The 18,773-nt window shown below is 41.8% G+C and overlaps 1 protein-coding gene across 5 annotated transcripts in view; it reads right to left on the bottom strand.

Moving 5' to 3' along the window:
* SMARCA2 (SWI/SNF related BAF chromatin remodeling complex subunit ATPase 2) overlaps positions 1-18,773 on the bottom strand; it is a 180,041-nt gene that overhangs the window by 145,613 nt on the left and 15,655 nt on the right. For all 5 annotated transcript variants that reach the window (XM_070375823.1, XM_070375824.1, XM_070375826.1 and 2 more), the window contains exons 3-5: positions 17,004-17,130; positions 10,204-10,587; positions 2,904-3,159 (exon numbers count right to left, since the gene is read on the bottom strand). In XM_070375823.1, coding sequence (XP_070231924.1) covers positions 2,904-3,159; positions 10,204-10,587; positions 17,004-17,130 — 767 coding nt within the window. The remainder of the gene's footprint in view (positions 1-2,903; positions 3,160-10,203; positions 10,588-17,003; positions 17,131-18,773) is intronic.

Genomic DNA, 18,773 nt, shown 5'->3' with positions numbered 1-18,773 from the left:
AGGAGAAGGGGATGGGAGAGCACAAGATTGTTGGATGGCATCACTGACTCAGTGAACATGAGTTTGAGCCAGCTCCAGGAGATGCTGAAGGACAGGGAAGCCTGGTGTGCTGCAGTCCATGGGGTCTCAAAGAGTAGGACACAACTGAGTGACTGAACAACAAAAGACATTATTTTGGGCTTCCAGGTGGCACCAGTGGTAAAGAATCTGCCTGCCAATGCTGGAGACATAAGAGACTCTTGTTAGATGCCAGGGTCAGGAAGATCCCCTGGGGGCGGGCATGGCAACCCACTCCAGTATTCTTGCCTGGAGAATTCCCATGGACAGAAGACCCTGGCGGACTACAGTCCATAGGGTTGCAAAGAGTCAGACATAACTAAAGCAACATAGCACGAAAGCACAGACATTATTTCCTAACGTTCTCTATAATGTTTAACCCCTAATTGTCTTAAGTTAAATCACACTTGGGAAGTAATAATAATAGCTAATATGTATTGAAAGTCTTGGTATAATTTTATCTTCTCCCTATAAAAGATAATATTGCATAATACCTTCTTTTAACATAAGGGGAAACTGAGTCACAGAAAACAGATGTACCTTGAGGAAGGCAACACAGACACTTAGCGGCAGGGCACACTTTTTGGCTAACTCTCGAAACCAGGGCTTCCCTGGTGGCTCAGCTGGTACAGAATCCGCCTGCAGTACAGAAGACCTGGGTTTGATCCCTGGGTTGGGAAGATCCCCTGGAGAAGGGAAAGGCTTACCTACTCTAGGATTCTGGCCTGGAGAACTCCATGAACTATATAGTCCATGGGGTCGCAAAGAGCCAGACACGACTGAGTGACTTTCACACACACATACACCCGAATCCATGATCTTAGCTTCATTTTATCTTGACTCAGTTCTTCCTGGACTCTTTTTTTTTTTTTTTTTTTTTTTGAAATTAACCATTTAGAATCTACTAACTACTGGATCATGGAAAAAGCAAGAGAATGCCAGAAAAACATCTAGTTCTGCTTTATTGACTATGCCAAAGCCTTTGACTGTGTGGATTACAATAAACTGTGGAAAATTCTTCAAGAGATGGAAATACCAGACCACCTGACCTGCCTCTTGAGAAACCTATATGCAGGTCAGGAAGCAACAGTTAGAACTGGACATGGAACAACAGACTGGTTCCAAATAGGAAAAGGAGTAAGTCAAGGCTGTATATTGTCACCCTGCTTATTTAACTTATATGCAGAGTACATCATGAGAAACGCTGGGCTGGAAGAAGCACAAGCTGGAATCAAGATTGCCAGGAGAAATATCAATAACCTCAGATATGCAGATGACACCACGCTTATGGCAGAAAGTGAAGAGGAACTCAAAAGCCTCTTGATGAAAGTGAAAGAGGAGAGTGAAAAAGTTGGCTTAAAGCTCAACATTCAGAAAACGAGGATCATGGCATCTGGTCCCATCACTTCATGGGAAATAGATGGGGAAACAGTGGAAACAGTGTCAGACTTTATTTTTTTGGGCTCCAAAATCACTGCAGATGGTGACTGCAGCCATAAAATTAAAAGACACTTACTCCTTGGAAGGAAAGTTATGACCAACCTAGATAGCATATTCAAAAATAGAGACATTATTTTGCCAACAAAGGTCCGTCTAGTCAAGGCTATGGTTTATCCTGTGGTCATGTATGTATGTGAGAGTTGGACTGTGAAGAAAGCTGAGCACCCAAGAATTGATGCTTTTGAACTGTGTGGTGTTGGAGAAGACTCTTGAGAGTCCCTTGGACTGCAAGGAGATCCAACCAGTCCATTCTAAAGGAGATCAGTCCTGGGTGTTCATTGGAAGGACTGATGCTGAAGCTGAAACTCCAATACTTTGGCCACCTCATGCAAAGAGTGGACTTATTGGGAAAAGACTCTGATGCTGGCAAAGATTGAGGGCAGGAGGAGAAGGAGACAACAGAGGATGAGATGGCTGGATGGCATCACTGACTTGATGGACATGAGTTTGAGTGAATTCCGGGAGATGGTGATGGACAGGGAGGCCCGGCGTGCTGTGATTCATGGGGTTGCAAAGAGTCGGACATGAGTGAGCGACTGAACTGAAGTGAACTGAACTACAGTCTGCAGGCCAAACCCTGTCTGTAGCTTGTTCTCATAAATAAAGTTTCACAGGAACACAGCCAGCCCATTATTGCCTGGCTGCATTCACGCCGTAATGGTAGAGTTGAATAGTTCTGACAGAAGCTCTAAGGCCCTTTAGAGAAAAGGTTTGTCAATCCCTGATTCAGATAAATGTGCCAAATGAAGCTTCTGGAGTAAGAGTTAAAATAAGGACCACATATGAAGACATTTAAATGTGGCCTACCCCAAAAGTGAGACCAAGCCATTGACCAACAAGTGCATGAACTGAATCAAAGAATGCATTATTTCCTTATATACAACTTCTGAAGGATGGCCTTTAGTATCAGGAGATGTCAAGCCAGCAGACACACTCAACATATGAGCCACTCACAGTCAACATTCAAGGACACACTGCCAGACTAGAACAAAATACTGCACAGTCTGAGTGTGGGCTGACCACTTTCTTGTATCTTTAAGAACTCTGGGCTGAGCTTTTGATCTTGGCGTGTCATCGGAGTAGATAAAAGTTTTCTGACTGCAAGAGTGAAAATCAGGCCCAGAAGCCCCGGAGGGTCCCTGCCCCAGGCTCCAGTGGCAAAGAAACTCTTCTCTGAGACTTTGTTGGAAAATCACTCTCAAGCCTGAGTCTTGGCCTCTGCAGTTTCCCTTAGGCCTTTCCCTGGTCCCACAAAGAATGACCATCACACTAGGAGACACCAGGCCCTCTAGGCTGGGTGGTAGTTGCAAGCACACATCATCTTACCCGTGGGGCAGGTGCATTACCTGTACTCCCGCTCCTGCATAATCTCTACGGGGTCCAGGCCTTGCGGTTTCTGGACAGGGCTGATCCGGCTCTGCTTCTGCTGCAGCTGCAGGATGGGCGAGGGCTGCCCCGGGGCCGGCTGCGGTACGGAGGGTCCGGGCACGGCAGCCGCGGGCGGTGGCGCTGCGGCGGGAGGCGCGGGTGAGGGCCGGCCGCTGGGCGCAGGCACCGGCAGCTTCTGCGGGGGGCTCGGGCCGCTCAGCTCTGGCCCCGGGCCTGCGAAACAAGAGTGACATGCGCAGCTGGGGAGGGAAGGTGCCCTGTGCCCACACCCCGCCTGCCTGTCGACAACCACCGCCCCCCCTCCCCGGGGCGGGGGAGGGTCTGAGGATGGGGACAAAGGAAGGTCTCAAGAGAAGAAAACAGGAGGGAAGGGAGGAAGATGAGGAAAGCCAGAAGAGAAAGGAGGAAAGGAAAAAGAAAAAAAAGAATTTGGCATCTATCCCAAAGGGAAATGGCCCTAAAATGACTCTTAGGTAATAAACTGATTAAGGAATAGAGAGCCAGTTTTTAATGGAGGTCTGCAGTGGGTTTTTAAAAATAATTACAGGTGTATTTGGGGTTCTGAAAAAGCAAGGGAGTCATTCAGCGGTCAGATGCAATCTGGGTGTGGTCCCAAAATCACATTCTGCGGACTACACCCTCCTGCCCAATCTGGAATGGTCCAGCTGTAGAACCTATGCTCTACATTATACAGGCAGCAGCCCGCCAGTACTCTGATGTGAACTGAAATAAGCATGCATTTTCTGAAATAAGCATGCATTTTTCCCTAATGACCTATAAAGTATATTTCAGGCTTTATCGATACATCTAGGGAACTTAAATTTCTTACTACATGTTAGAAAATATTTCTAAAAACATTCAGTGCAGGGGAAATAAAGAATCTGCTCATTCCACCTAAGAAAACCTAGCAAAGATTAAGATTCAAGAGAGCATTTTTCTCATCTTATCAGAATAAAGGGCTATGTAATCATTAAGTTTATTAAAATGTACTTGATTAGTTAATTTAAAGCAATTTCCCACATTTAACTTTAGGAGTTTAAACTAAAAGTTTTCCATCTCTCCTCCAGGTGAATTTTTACTTATTTCAAAGTTATAAATAAAATTAGTGATGCTACCAGAGGAGTTTAGTAAATTAAAAAAAAAAAAAAAATCTCTGCAAGCAGATGTTAAAACCTCCAATAGGCATTCTTCCAAGTGTTTTCTGTATCTGTTCAGAGACATATTAAAATTATTAAATGGTAACAAAAATAATCATCTCCATACTTCAGAGTGATTTATTAATGTACCATACAAAGATATACATTATGAAAACTTAGACACATTTCAATTTTCAGCAAACACCAGGGAGAAGTGGGCTTAAATGACAACCCAAGGATAGCAAACATTCTGACAAGAGGAATGGGAAGAATTAGAACAAACTGCTGGGAAACTACAGTATGTGTGAGTATGTGTGTGCCTGTGAGCATGAGTGTGTGTAGTGGTGGTGTTCTTTCGATCCCCTCCTTCTGAAATTAGGTAAAACTTTCCCAGAGACTTAGGGCTGGATGAGACTTCCTGAGGTAATCTATAGCCCTGTTCTAGGATTGATGACAAGTTCTGGAGGGAAAAATGCACTTCTTGTCTGTTTTTTTGTTTGTTTGTTTTAGGCACTGTAGATGTACTATCATAGTAAAGAGATCCTTCTCAGCTAAGTACACATTCTGATTCTTTTTCTGAATGGGAGGGCTTTTACATAATGCAAACCTTTTCACAATATTTCAGATTTAGAGTTCCTTCCATTCATATGGAAGAAACTGGTTTATAAACATTAACTCTCAGGGTTGTTAACCATTGGAATAAGTTATGGAGGGACACTTTTGATTATTTTTTTCCCTTAGGGTCTTTAAAACAGGGGAGATTTTTTAAAAAATCTGAGTTGCCTTGAGCCAAAAGAGAGGAGATAGAGATTTCTAACAGTTACTTTAATAGCATGATTCTACGAATTTCCCTAATAAGCTCAAGAAACTAGTAGAGTTAAATATATTTGAAGACTTGGTATAATAAGCACACGAAATAAAAAATGTAATACATTGAAGCCCTCTAAAAAACCACCACCTTTAATAAAAAGAAAATCTGTGTCCTATTGATAACATCATACTAATTACCCTAAATTCAGTTTTCAGAGTGCTTTTCCTCCTTTCAAAATTTGAATAAGTTATCAATGAAAGCCATAATAGTGCAAGAGTGTACATATTTCACTTACTCTGGATGCTTTCTTCTTTAGCATGATGGCTTGTAAATACCTGTGTAGAGTCATGCCAACTCCTCGAGGTATATTCAAGTCACTATTTTTAAAAACACACAATCAAAGGGAGGTATCCAGAGCATGTCTGATATCTCTGGTTCCAAATCTAGTCATTTTCAGCCTGTGACTTGAAACTAGATCTGATATATACACAGCTGCTGCTAAGTCACTTCAGTCGTGTCCGACTCTGTGCGACCCCATAGACGGCAGCCCACCAGGCTCCCCCGTCCCTAGGATTCTCCAGGGAAGAACACTGGAGTGGGTTGCCATTTCCTTCTCCACACACAGCTAGGCTTCTTTAATCCATAAATACAGAGACATTCTTATCTGGTTGAAGGACTCTTAAAGTTAAAACATAGGTAGAGAGAGACCCAAATGTAGACTTAAATATTCAGATCTCCAATCTAAAAAGTATTCCAGCTTGCTGTGAACTGAAACAGGTACGTCTAAAGCACCCTGTGTCTTTCTAAAAGAACCGGTAAGTCATACCAATCAGTCGTGGGAGCCTAAGCAAGTTACTTAACCCCTGGTGCCTCAGTCTCCTCATGGGTAGAATGGAGATAATAACAGCACCTCCGCCCTGCAAGGGGGAAGTGAGGATTCAGTGAGACAGCACGGCTGCTGCATGCTCACCCCTCAGCTCTGGTCATTTTTATTGCCACCAAGGACACCAAAGTAAAGAAGCCTAATATAATCATTCAGCTTTTCAGAAAAACTCTACAGCAAAAGAAAGGTTTTCAAGGAAATTTGGTACTGTATTCGCTAGAAGCTTTGAAAGTACGCTTTTCAAGAGCAAACTTGAAAATGTTTCCACCGTTTAATACAATTCAGCACAGATACTCAGATAAGTCGACCTGCCCTGTGCTTCCTGCTAATTCCTCATCAGAGTCACTTACAGGCAAACTCCTTTCTAATTAAACACTGCAAGTTCATTTACTGCAAACTCCTTTCTAACTAAACACTGCAAGTTCATTTACTGTCCTCCAGCCAACACGTTATACAAAAAATTCTCCTCACAGAGGCGAGGGGACTGAAGGCAGCTGCCTGCCATTAGACACGCCCAGAACACACCTACCTAACCATGAGGGGTTCTGCTTGTCTTTTAGGTGCGTTGAGCTGCCTGAATGGGTTTGTTCTGTATCAACAGAAAGCATCTCTTGACAACCAGCACACTCATGGTCTGCAGAATGATAAAAACTCATATCTTGGTATCTTTAGATGGAAAACAAATTACGTTCTTTAGCTTATCTCCTACTCTCTCACCAATATAAACAATTTAGGCTGAACTGTCTGCGGTACAAAATATGTGTCTTCCTGTCAGTCCTCACGTTAGTAGTCAAGGTAGATATTCGCCCTGACACTCTTGAGGGGTGTCGTCCCATTGCAGCTAAGGGAGGGAAGGAGTCTTTATTAGATGTCTGAATCTAAGAAACAGGTAAATAAACTTCTTAAATTACCTAAGTCTCACATGTACAGAATTTCTGTACAGAATTCCCACTTTACCTTCCGGTACAGAAGGATGTTTATGCAAATGACTATCTGTGCATTAGACAAGGATTTAAGTGGATTCCAGAGGTTGAAAAGATAAATGTAATAATGAGGCTTAAACAAAGCATACTAAGAAATTTTAGATGACAAAAGGAAAAAAAAAAAAAAAAAGAGAGGGGCAAGCAGGAGAGCGACAAGCCCTAAAAAAAATCAGCAATAAAACTCTTGCTTTCTACCATGAAGGCTTCCCTGCCCACTGCAAAAAAAAAAAAAAACCCAAAACCTTTTCAGTTCCTGTTTTGAAATCTGCTTTGGTCTCCAAAAAGAAAAATGAATCAGAATTAAAAGAAAAATGATGGATTCGATTTGAGAGGAGCCCACAGCAGGCAAGGACTAGAGTCACTCATCTGTTCAGTGCACACTTCCTCTGGTCAAACTGCAGTTTTCGGGTGGTGGCCCTGGCGGTATTGCTTTTGGTGAATTCTAACTTTGGAATGGGTTTGAGGCAGACCACCCCAGCCAAAAAAGCTCTCTTCGCACATGAATGACACTAGCAAATGGGACGAAAGAAAAATCATAGCTACCACCAGGAAAGTAGACATACTTAAATTGATTTTTTTTCCCCTGGAATATTGACAGGGGTATTTATAAGCAATTATGCTGCTTTATTATTTTTTTTTAAAAAAAGGAGAGGGATAAACAATTAATAAAAGTAATATTCTCTTAAATAAAGAAAAACTTCTTTTGGCCTTACTTGAACTTGTCCAAAATGTCATTGCCAAAAAAAAAAAAAACCTCCAAAAAGCCATTTTCAAGGAAGGTAATCATTTCCCTATGAAATCTGAGATTTGGGGGACAAGATTAGAAACGTAACCTCCTCCTGGTGGCAGGAAGGGGTCTGCTCTATTTGAGGAAAGTGTCTTCTTTTCTCCTTTGTCCACAGTCTCTTTGCCTACTCTGGCATATCGGCCCAAGTAGTATCATTTCTAATGAAGCCCAACGGCTGGAAATACAAAAGACACAGACAGTGAGTAATAAAACAAGTTTCCCCCCTAATGCCAGGAGCCTGGCGAGGGAAGATGTAGGCATCAGGTAAAGGAAAACAATAATAATAAAATGGAGCCTTCTCTTCCGGAAATGATCCAGAAAATTCACCCAGGATTGTGTTGGTTAGGACATGGAGGATTTGCTATGTACAAGTATCCAGGTAACTGAAACTCTATCCTCGAAACTTTACTTCATCATCTGGTCTCATTCTTGTGACTTTAGATGAAATGAATCATTTAGCTTTCTGCCTTCTTAAACAATACCCTGGAATCTTTTCCTGCTGTGCCTAGGTCATTGTTAAAAATAACAAACCTCACTGAGGTCCCTGATGAGGGACTACCCTAGGACAAGTTGCAGTACTCGAGGAAGTGTGCCTGTGTGACAAGGTCCCACAGGGGCCTTTTAGGAGGCATAGACTTTGCTCCCTCCTCTTGAGCTACCAACTATCCGACTGTGACCACTAAGCCTCTACTGGGAACTCCTTTAGGTAATAACGCTCCTTGTATACTGAGACGCGGGATATCAGGGTCACCAATGTTGTTGACATTGTGTCTAGAATATGAATGAAAGGCTCTCAGTAAGGAGCTGAGATGCTTTTCCTTCCTACCCACAGGCGTGCAATGCCTGCACTTGGTGCACAGACCTTGGGACAGAGCCTTTCCCTTGTTGTGAGCCTTCTGGTCATGAGGGTGCCAGGGCGGGGCAGAACATGAGGCCCCTGGCATTGAATCCTGAGTCTCCATGCTCCAGATGTGTCCCACGTGCACCGTGCTTATTACTGGGCGTGGAGCACAAGGTTTGCTAGCAGGCCCTCCGGAGGTACAAACCACACATATACACAGACAGACACTTTTGATTCTCTCTGGCGGCGTTCCTAAGAGCAAGAGTTTTTGCAATTTTAAAGCCTCTAGACACAATGAGTGTTCAAACTACCACCTAATGCACAGGTTCCCTGTACAACCTTTACAATCACTAATGTTTGGTCCCATGGGATCCTCCACCTACCAGAGCATTGCAGCCCACACACAGAAGTCTGGAAATGACACGGTACTTGTGTACTCTTTAGAAAACCATTCCTAAGGCTCCATCTACAATTAACAAGATGAGTTTACCCTTTTAGTAGGCAACTCAGGGTTTCCTCTACCAGGAAAGAAACATCTACAAACTCAGAAGGAAGAACACTAGTAATAAAAAAAAAAATTCATCTGAACTCTTTCCCAATGTCTAAGTCCCAAAACCTAAGAAGAAGACCAATAATCCCAAACCAGTAGCAAAGATCAGATGTCAGGGTTGACCCAAATGAGAGGGATCCACTCACAGGAAAGGGCATGAGTGACAAGGAGGCACTCTGGAATTCAAATTTCCTGATTCAAATTCTCTGGAATTCAAAGCTCTAGTAGAACAGAACCATAAACCTTGTGCTTATCCAGTGGCTAACAAAAATCTTCCCAGAGAAAATAACATTTATGGAAGATCATCCTATAGCTTCTTGGAGCTCTGAATTCTCAGTGGGATCAAGCAGACCACCAGCCCATTACCAAAGACTATCGCATCTCAGCTCCTTTCAGAACGTCAGCCTCAGCTCTGATGCTGGTGTCTAGAGGAAATAGGCCATGTAGATTCTGTTACTCTATTATGAATAAATGTTACTAATGCCTCTATCATGCAGTATTCCTTACAATAATAATAATTTAAAAAATAATCCCGCCTGAGAAAGTTACTTTATACTCTCATGCTAGAAAAGATTCTGTGTCCTCTGAGAAACTGGTCAGCAACTTCCTTCTGAGTGGCGAGGACCAGGCACCTAACGCTATCCCCTTTCCTGACCACCATGCAGCTCCAGTCACCTTGGAAGCACAGATGCAGCCTTCACAAGAGCTCCTGGGCTCCCCACCCCTATGGCTGATCTCCCAACTTTGATTTCTACTTCCCTCTGTTTCTGAATTTTCTACTTGATAATTTCTTTACCATGGGTATGCTTTCTTGCAAGCCTCCTCAAAGGTATTTTCACAACCAAAAGGATAGAAATAAATAAATCAACAGACACAAAATAGCTAAAGGAGAGGAGATTCAAGACGTGCCTGCTGGCAATGGAACACACCAGGTGCAGGGGTTGCTAACCTGGCAGGGGGTGGGGTGGATGGGCTTCCCACAAACCTTGAAGCCCTTGAAAGGGAATGCAAAGTCACAGGGGACTGTGCTTTTTGCTTAGAGCCACAGCTCTCACCAGAGTCTCCAAAGGTTTAAGAAGCACCCCTCTAGGACCCACGGCCGAGGAGACCAAGAATCTTAACCAACTAAGCAAAGCAGACAAGGGAGCCAGCGAGGTGCGGCAGAAGGTGGTCCTGGGCTGAGAGCAGCCCAGCGCTTCTGTGTGCTTAGCCATCCTTCTCTGAGCTGGACCCTCGCATTATTCACTGGGTTGCATATTAACCTACCAGATGGTCTGTTGTAGTTAACAAGGGCCTGCTGCTGCGGCTGTGGCTGCTGCGGCTGAGGCTGGGGTTGGGGCTGTGGCGGCGGCTGTTGCTGCATGCCAGGCAACGTCCTTTTCCCCTGGACTGCAAGCTGCAGTGTTTCGGGGAGGGGCTGGCCCCGGGCCAGCATCTTGTAAGCTAAAATCTGGGCTCGGAGCTGATGCAGCTGGACGGGACTGAAAGGAGAGGGACCCCTGTTGGGTTGGTTCATCGCCTGAGGGTCGCCTGGGATGAGGGGTCCTGGCTGGCTCGGTGGCATCTGTGGTGGGGTCGGGCCGCCTCCTGATATAGGGCTGGACACGTGCTCTGGGGCTCCCAGCGGAGACGGGTGCGGCGACATGTAACCTGGAATAAAACACAAGGGCAGAGGTCACAGGCTGCCCCCCACGACCCTGAAAGAGAAACATTCCTGGAGATCCTGACGATTTTCCACAACAGCATTGACTGATAGAAATTTAAAGCATATGTAACTTAATAAGTATGGGATTATATATAATTTAAAATTTATGTATATCAAATATATATATATAATTTAAAGAAACAGACAAAATTGTAATAACATATAATTTAAACCAACATACCCCTAATATTATCATTTCAAAGAATAAAAATTATTAGAGATTTTACATTTTTGTTTCCATATTAAGTTACTGTACATCTCCAATGGGACTGGTCACATTTCAAGTAGTAGATAGCCCAATGTGTCCGGGAGGCTTCCCTGAATCTGCCTGCAATGTAGGAGACCCCGGTTCAATTGCTAGGTCAGAAAGATCTGCTGGAGAAGGGATAGGCTACCCATTCCAGTATTCTTGGGCTTCCTTGTGGCTCAGCTGGTAAAGAATCCGCCTGCAATGTGGGAGACCTGGATTGGGAAGATCCCCTGGAGAACAGAAAGGCTACCCAATCCAGTATTCTGGCCTGGAGAATTCCATGGACTGTATAGGCCATGGGGTCGCAAAGAGTCAGACACGACTGAGTGACTTTCACTTTCACTTTCACGTGTCCTAGATGGTGAACTAATAGGGGCTGTTGTACACCTAGAGGAAGGGCACAGGGGACAGTATTAGACATTAAAAGGAGCTCCAACCTAGAGACCAGAACCTGAAGCTGTCTGCTGTATTGCAGTGCAGAATGAGGACTCTCTTATAGGGATATTATTTGGTTTATTATTATGTACTTTATGAATAATTTGCTATTGAGGGCCTCCATGGTTGCAGGCACTAAGCAAGGCACTGTACATGCTATTTTAGCCGAGTTTTCCCTGGAAACAAAGCCTGATGGAAAGACTGAGTGCAGCTGATTTATCTGAAAGGTGCAGGGACACTGACAGGAGTGTGGAAAGGTAAAATGAGGAAGGGATGGAAGCCAACAAGGAGTGTATGGTTAAGGCAGTTGCTGTAGTGCATGCCTGAAGATTAATCTCATGCACAAAAGCTCTGGGATAAAGTACGTAACTTGCCTCCCTATTATACCAGGGAAGGAGCTGGGGTATTTATATTCCATCACTGGTCGCTGGTTATGACTCTAGGGATCATTAGTTCCCAGGGACTTTGCCGTGTGTGTGTGTGTGTGTGTGTGTGTGTGTGTGTGTATGTAAGGTGGATGCCAATAAACCAAAAGCAAGATGGTGGTCTGGCCAGTAGATATAAGGATGATGGGAGCGCAGAAATGGTACGAAGAGTTAGAGGGATGTGAGCAGAATGGAGCATACATTTTTTTCTACAATCCTCACAACACTCCCAGAAGATATGTGCTGTCACCTCATTTTTTAAAATGAGGAGAGTAAGCACGTTACACCATGTCACAATTAGATCTTGGTAACCAAGATTCACCTGATTCCAAGGCATATGTTCTTTCCATGGTCTAATATTAATTTTGTTGTATTAATATAAAAATAAGTTAAAGGCTTGAAAGCTTCCAAAATCTTCTAGAACCATTTATGTGCTCAAGCTAAGTCACTTCAGGTGTGTCCAACTCTTTGTGACTCCATGGACTGGGGCCCGCCAGGTTCCTCTGTCCATGGGATTTTCCCAGCAAGAATACTGGAGTGGGTTGCCATGTCCACCTCCAGGGGATCTTCCCAACCCAGGGATCAAACCTATGTCTCTTACATCTCCTGCACTGGCAGATGGGTTCTTTACCACTAGTGCCACCTGGGAAGCCCAGAACCATTTACAATGTAATATAAAAATGAGAGTAATCTGTTTGGGTGATAAAGAGACTTAAATGGAAAACTTAAAAATACGTAAGAAAGAAAAGTCAAAATGCAACAAAATTTTCAAGAAACTTATTTCAAGAGATGAACTGTAGAGTCTGGCCAAAGAATCCCTAGAAAAATATAGGACTGCACATTGCTGAAGGGAGATCCAAGAGGAAGGAGAGGACAGAGTGGTTTGCTGTACCCCAAAACATTGTCTTCCGTCCAACTGAGGGCTAACTCATCAACTCAAAGGCATTCTAAGACACAATGTAATATTAAATTAAAGGTCTTTGCCATTAATAAATCCACCTGCATCACAATTATTTTAAAGGTCATCACATAGGTGTTTATTAGGCATCTGCCATGTGTTTCAACACTTAATCAAGTTTGAGCTGAAGCTGCTCTCTGTATCTATGTGGAATTACAGAGGCTCACGAATATCTGACCCATGCTGCCTGGGGACTCAACATCATCATTTGAAAGACTAGAGAAAATAAAGGATACAGTTCCTTTTATCTCAAATTGCCATTTGGAGAGGGAAACAAATTTAGCCTGATCCCCTAAGACAAGAGTAGGTTTTGTTCTATCAATTGGTGAGATGTAGAACTCCATTCAGAGTAATCCTGCCCTGAAGAGAAATGGAAAAACTGCTAACTCTCATTCCCGAAATCCCTACTCTATAATCGAGCACAAAAATCATGCAGGCATTAGGGTTGATCATAGAAGTTCGCCTAAGAAAATGCCCCTGCAATCAGCCTGCAAGACGAGCCGAAATTCAAATCCCAGGATGTTATTTATAACAATAAACGTTTTTAAACAGTATCAATAACATACACTTAACTTCATCATTAACGTTTTTCCTTCTTAATGAGGTTAAAATTCAACTCCAAATTGTAATGCTGGTGCAAAATGGTAGTTTGTTCATTATGAAAGCACCTCCCTACCACCCTCCTGCCAACCCTGCATCCATCACTGGAGGGAAAACTTCCTACTATAGCTACTGACATTTCATGGGAGAAGGGATACAACCAGGTGTTAAAATGGGTCACGCCTCCTGCCTTCTGGACTGTCCTCTTTCCTAAGGTCGGCACCAAGTATAGCTTACCCGTGATAAATCACACGATGCCTAATACAACTGACCAAAACATTAGACAGTCTAATCTAAGTGTCATTGCATAACACTGCTCATCAGATCGCTCTTTTCAACTCTGACTCCTGGCATGGCAAAATTATAAAGATGAGACACTTAGTTGCACTAAGTACAATAATTCATTTTACCTCAAATTTGTTAAGAAAGAAACTAAGAGTGAAATAAAAATCATCTTCCAGAATTAATCAATACAACAAAATCTTCCCTCAAATGTGGTAAGAAAAAAACTGGGGGGTGGGAAAAATTGTTTCCTAGAATTTACAGGACATGCTAATAGAATCATTCTATCACAGTATGACATTAAAAATGTGACCGTGTTTCAGTTAAAGAGAAAGAGATTTCTTTTTATTTTTTGACATGACTAGCATTCCATAAAACTTCAGGAAAAATCAGAAAAAAATCTAAATGATAAAACAAAATAACATATTTGCATAATTATCTCTGGTTGAGAAAATGGTGAAGAAATTGCCTGAGAGTAAATATACCTTTGTCTGTAGGATGACAGTGTTGATGCAGAATCTGCTCTTTTTGAAATCTGGTTTAATTTGCTCATTTAAAAGTCGTCAAAAAATGGCAGTTTTCCTTCCCTCAGCTTCAAGGGCATTATCTCCCCAGTTTCATCTTTTTGCAGAGAGAGAGGCAATCAGCCACTCTCCTTTTAATAAACTTGAGTTTTCAAATGCCAATTTTACACGAGTTTTCTCTTTATACACACACACACAAAACATTATACTTTTCTTTGAAGGCTTTCTCTATCCAGTGGACTAAAAATAAACAATGTTATCATCGGGACCATAAGGTACACAATTTAGTATTTATTGAAGGAAATGGTTTTGCTTCTCAACCAATACCTTAAAATAACCTAATAGGTTGCTAGGTAGTTAAAGCTGGCAGTTTTCTGATCAATACCACACCTCTCTGGACCTGTGTGTTTATAAACGGCTTCCTACAATGGAGTTTTTAAAGATATATGCTATTATGGAGTCTAAATTCTTTTTAGCTCATTATATAGAATAAGACTGCATTATACCAATACTACCTTATTCAAAAGCATATTTTAAATAACGAATTCCCCAGCTTATAAGGCACTTTACTCTTCTAGAGAAAAATATTACATTCTAATTCCAATTCCATTTAATTTAATGCAGACTTCTGCATTTCAAAGTAATTATAACTTATTGAAATTATATAAAAATTAAGATCTATTTAAAAGTGTTTTTTGAATACATAAAGTTCACTTCTCTAACTGAAAAAAATTTACTAAATATCCAGTTATGTGCTAGACATTGTGCCAAGTGTTGGAAATCCCAAGAAATATCATCATTCTAGAAGTCCAAGAAAGGAACCAAGCAATGAAAGAAATTTTAAGATACATAAAAATAAAGAGCCTCACTTATGATTCATGCATTTCAAGTGTTTTCCTTTGGCGTTGTCCCAGGGCCCCACTATTAGAAGTACTGCAAAGCCAGGAGCAGACAGAGCCAGCATCTGGCTTTGAGAATCGCTGAATATAACTCATCTATACCTCCCAGGTATTAAAAATGAGATCTACATTAGCTCTGTGAAGGCACTTGGCTCTTCAGAATTTAAACGATAAACCTGAAAGTATTGTCTTAATTCATTCTAACCCCTGAATGGCTCAATTTTTTTCTTCTGTACCTGAAAAAGTCCCAGTTATTCAGTCTGCTTTTCTAACATGGTCAAGATTTTACGAGTCATTTGTCACACTTACATCTGCCTACCATCAAATTTCAGATCAGAGTCTAGGATCTTCAAAAACCTGCTGGAATATTAGTGAAGATGTACTCCTATGCCTCCATGAGTTGCTTATATATATATATATATATATATATGTGTGTGTATATTTAATATTTAAGAGCAAATACAGGGAGATCTCTGGCAGTCCAGTGGTTAAGACTTCACCTTGATTGTAGGGTTTTGATTTTTCGTCAGGGAGCTAAGATCCCATACGCCTCATGGCCGAAACACCAAAAACATAAAACAGAAGAATACTGTAACATCTTCAATAAAGACTTTAAAAATGGTCCACGTGGAAAAAAAAAAAAAAAGTGAACATGTCTCTCCACCTGGACAGTCAAAAATCTTCCCTCAGGTGGATGGACATCTGATCAAGGATGGAGGAAAAAACTCATATACATTAAATTACAAAAATGTATATACAACAACACATAAAGCATACCCTTTGAATTAGAATATCAACACATTAGGTTAATTAGTGTTGGATTAATCACGCCTCTGACATGCTAAAATGCCCATATAGTGATTCTGAAAAGAGGTTACATTGTATCTTTGCATATACTTTCCACTATCTTCAATATGCCCTCAACAATGAGAGGGAAAAGCACCCAAGAGAAGAGAAAGCTGCCATATATTGATTTGGCCATTACTGTGGGTGGAACTGTGGGTGGAACCCTGTCCTCTATGAAGCTATATTGAAGACATACCCTCTAGTGCCTGTGACTGTGACCCTATTTGGAAATAGGATCTTTGCAGATGTAATTGAGTTAAGATGAGGTCATACTGGGTCAGGGTAGATTCTGATCCAGTGACTGGTGTCCATATAGAAAGAGCGAAGTCTGGACACACAAACAAACATGGAGGTTAAATGTCATGTGGAAACCAAGACAGAGCCTGGAATGACAGATCTACAAGCCAAGGAATGTCAAAATAGTGCTGGTGATCACCACAAGCTAGGAAGAGGCAAAGAAGGATTCTTCCCTAAAGACTTCAGAGCGACCACAGCCCTGCTCATATCCTGATTTCGTTTCTGGCCTCTAGAACGTTGAGAGAATACGTTTCTATTGTTTTAAGCCAACTGGCTTGTGGCAATTTGTTACGTAGCCCTAAGAGACTAAGATAGCCATTCACCAGTGATGACAGGTTATTCCACTGCCAGAAAAAGTCACCTTATGAAGGAGGAGTGTACAATTCAAGGGACACGGGTGGCTCATCCTGCTATCACCCATCCGTGCTGCTGTTGGGAGGCAGACCTGGGTCCTCCTTTTGGACTTGTCACTTACTGGATATGCAAACTTATAGAAGCAAAGTAAATTTTCTGAGCTTTAGCTTCTCCACCTATAAAACTGGAGTGATATAATGCATCTTACAAGATCAAGGCAAAGATTCTGCATAAAGTACACAGTGTACTTTGCAGAGTGCTTGAACACATGGTGGCCAGTCAAACTACTAGGATTTTGTAAAGAAAATTGCCCATATCAAACATAAAGTTGTGTTGGTGGTGGGTAAGGGGAGATTCCTACAGGGAAAAGAAACCTGCCAGACCCCATCCTTAGACAAGTTCTGTTCTTTGCAAGTCATAATTAAAATAACAATAGGAAAGATGAAAGACTATGATATGGAGCCCAGAGCAGGTATGTAGCAGACACAAACCTTGGCTGTGCTGATCCATCGGACTCTGAGGAGGGCCCATTCCTGGGTGAGGTGGTCGCATAGCAGTGCCTTTCATGGATCCACAATGGATATCTTCAACCCCCTTGTCGTGCATACCATCCATGGGCTGAAACATTAATAGGACATCAGTTAGGCACCTCTTTAAGGCACAATATTTCTATCCGGTGCTTTAAGAGCCCATCCTATAAGGTCTTCAAAATTGTGGCCCAATCATCTATTAACCACATGATAGCCATATAATTTTACATTTATATTACATACATTACTATATACTACATAGATTTCATAGATGGGGGACAAAAAAATAAATAAAAAAGACTACACCAATAGGATCAGCAAAACTACCTGTTAAGTCAAAAGTTAAGGCTTTAAACAGTGGAAAGGTTTTTGGTTATGTCAAAACCTGCAAATAAAGATGAAGTCCTGTTGACAAGGCAGACAAATATAAGCTATTCTTCTACACCCTTTTAAGTAAGTCCTGAAACCTGCTGTATGTTGAAGTGAGTCCAAAGTCAGAATGGAGGAAGAAAAACTCTTTGAAATGTCTGTGATGATCTATTTTTTGGGTAATTTTTTTTTCATCAGAGGGGAAGGAACCTATGGAAAGTTTAAAAGTTGAAACCAGAAAGTTCCATGGCAGTTGGGAAAAGAAAAACAGACAGGGTAGAGCAGTGAATGGGGTAAGTACCGAAAGGGAAAGAGGCTGAAGTAGATGAAGCTGGACTACAGACGGAGGAAGAAAGGAAAAGGGCAAAAGGCAGAGTTTGGAAAAGAAGAACACAGGGGCTAGAAAGGGGGCTTGAGGCCTTGTACACAACAGACCCACAAGAAACAGCCACTGAATGGACACTAATCCAATCCAGAATTGGGCAACGGAGCACGTGCTGGGGAAAGGAAAAGTCTATTCCTCCTCAAACTGGAATAGCAATTTTCAAAACAGCCTGAAAGGAATATTTCCAGGAGTTTATAGAAACCAAATGACTTTGAGCAAGAAAGTATGAGTGTTTGCAGTTTTGGAGAAAAGAAAGTTAATTTCTGCAGAGTCAAAAGCACACACTTGAAAAGAGGAGAAATTTACCATAAAGAGGATGTTCAGAAGAAAAATGGGAAGAATTTGGTATAAAGAGTGTCTCTCAGTCTGTTAAACAGTAATAATAGAGAGGAAATCAAAGCAAAGCAGCAGATGTATTTAGGCCACTTGTTTATTTATTTCCAGCAATGTTGAAAAGCAAAAAGCTGAAGCTCAGAGGGAGACGGAGGAGAAAAGACAAGGAATAAAGCTGCCTATAAAAAGATTTTCAGAAAGTGAAGCATCTGGTCAGCAGGTGTGAACTCCAGGCACGTCACCATGTCCTCACCCAGGGAATTATCTGAGGGTCTGCGGGCCGAAGAAAAGCAGGATGAGAAAATGCAAAACTTGCAGAACGAGAACAAAACAAAAAAAGAGCATCGATGGGGGTAGAAAAGAGGAGAAAACGTGACAAAGATGCTAGAGAACAAAACAGAAGGGATCAGAAGATATAATTACAAATAAAAACAATTAAGAACATAACAATGACCTAACACTTATGAGTATGTTTAACTTTTCAATGCTTAAATAATAATAAAGGTGAGCTAAATATTTCCTTCAAATTTTATCTTTCATTTCAAAGGTGAAAGCATCCTAAACCCTCCCAAAATTATTTCACCTACCTGTACTAAGGATTGCAATTGACAGATCCAGTCTATAGTATAATCCCCCAATTAATA

Source organism: Bos mutus, chromosome 8 (genome assembly GCF_027580195.1).
Source record: "Bos mutus isolate GX-2022 chromosome 8, NWIPB_WYAK_1.1, whole genome shotgun sequence".
NCBI classification, from domain to species: domain Eukaryota; kingdom Metazoa; phylum Chordata; class Mammalia; order Artiodactyla; family Bovidae; genus Bos; species Bos mutus.
This window is presented reverse-complemented; position numbering and strand designations above follow the sequence as displayed.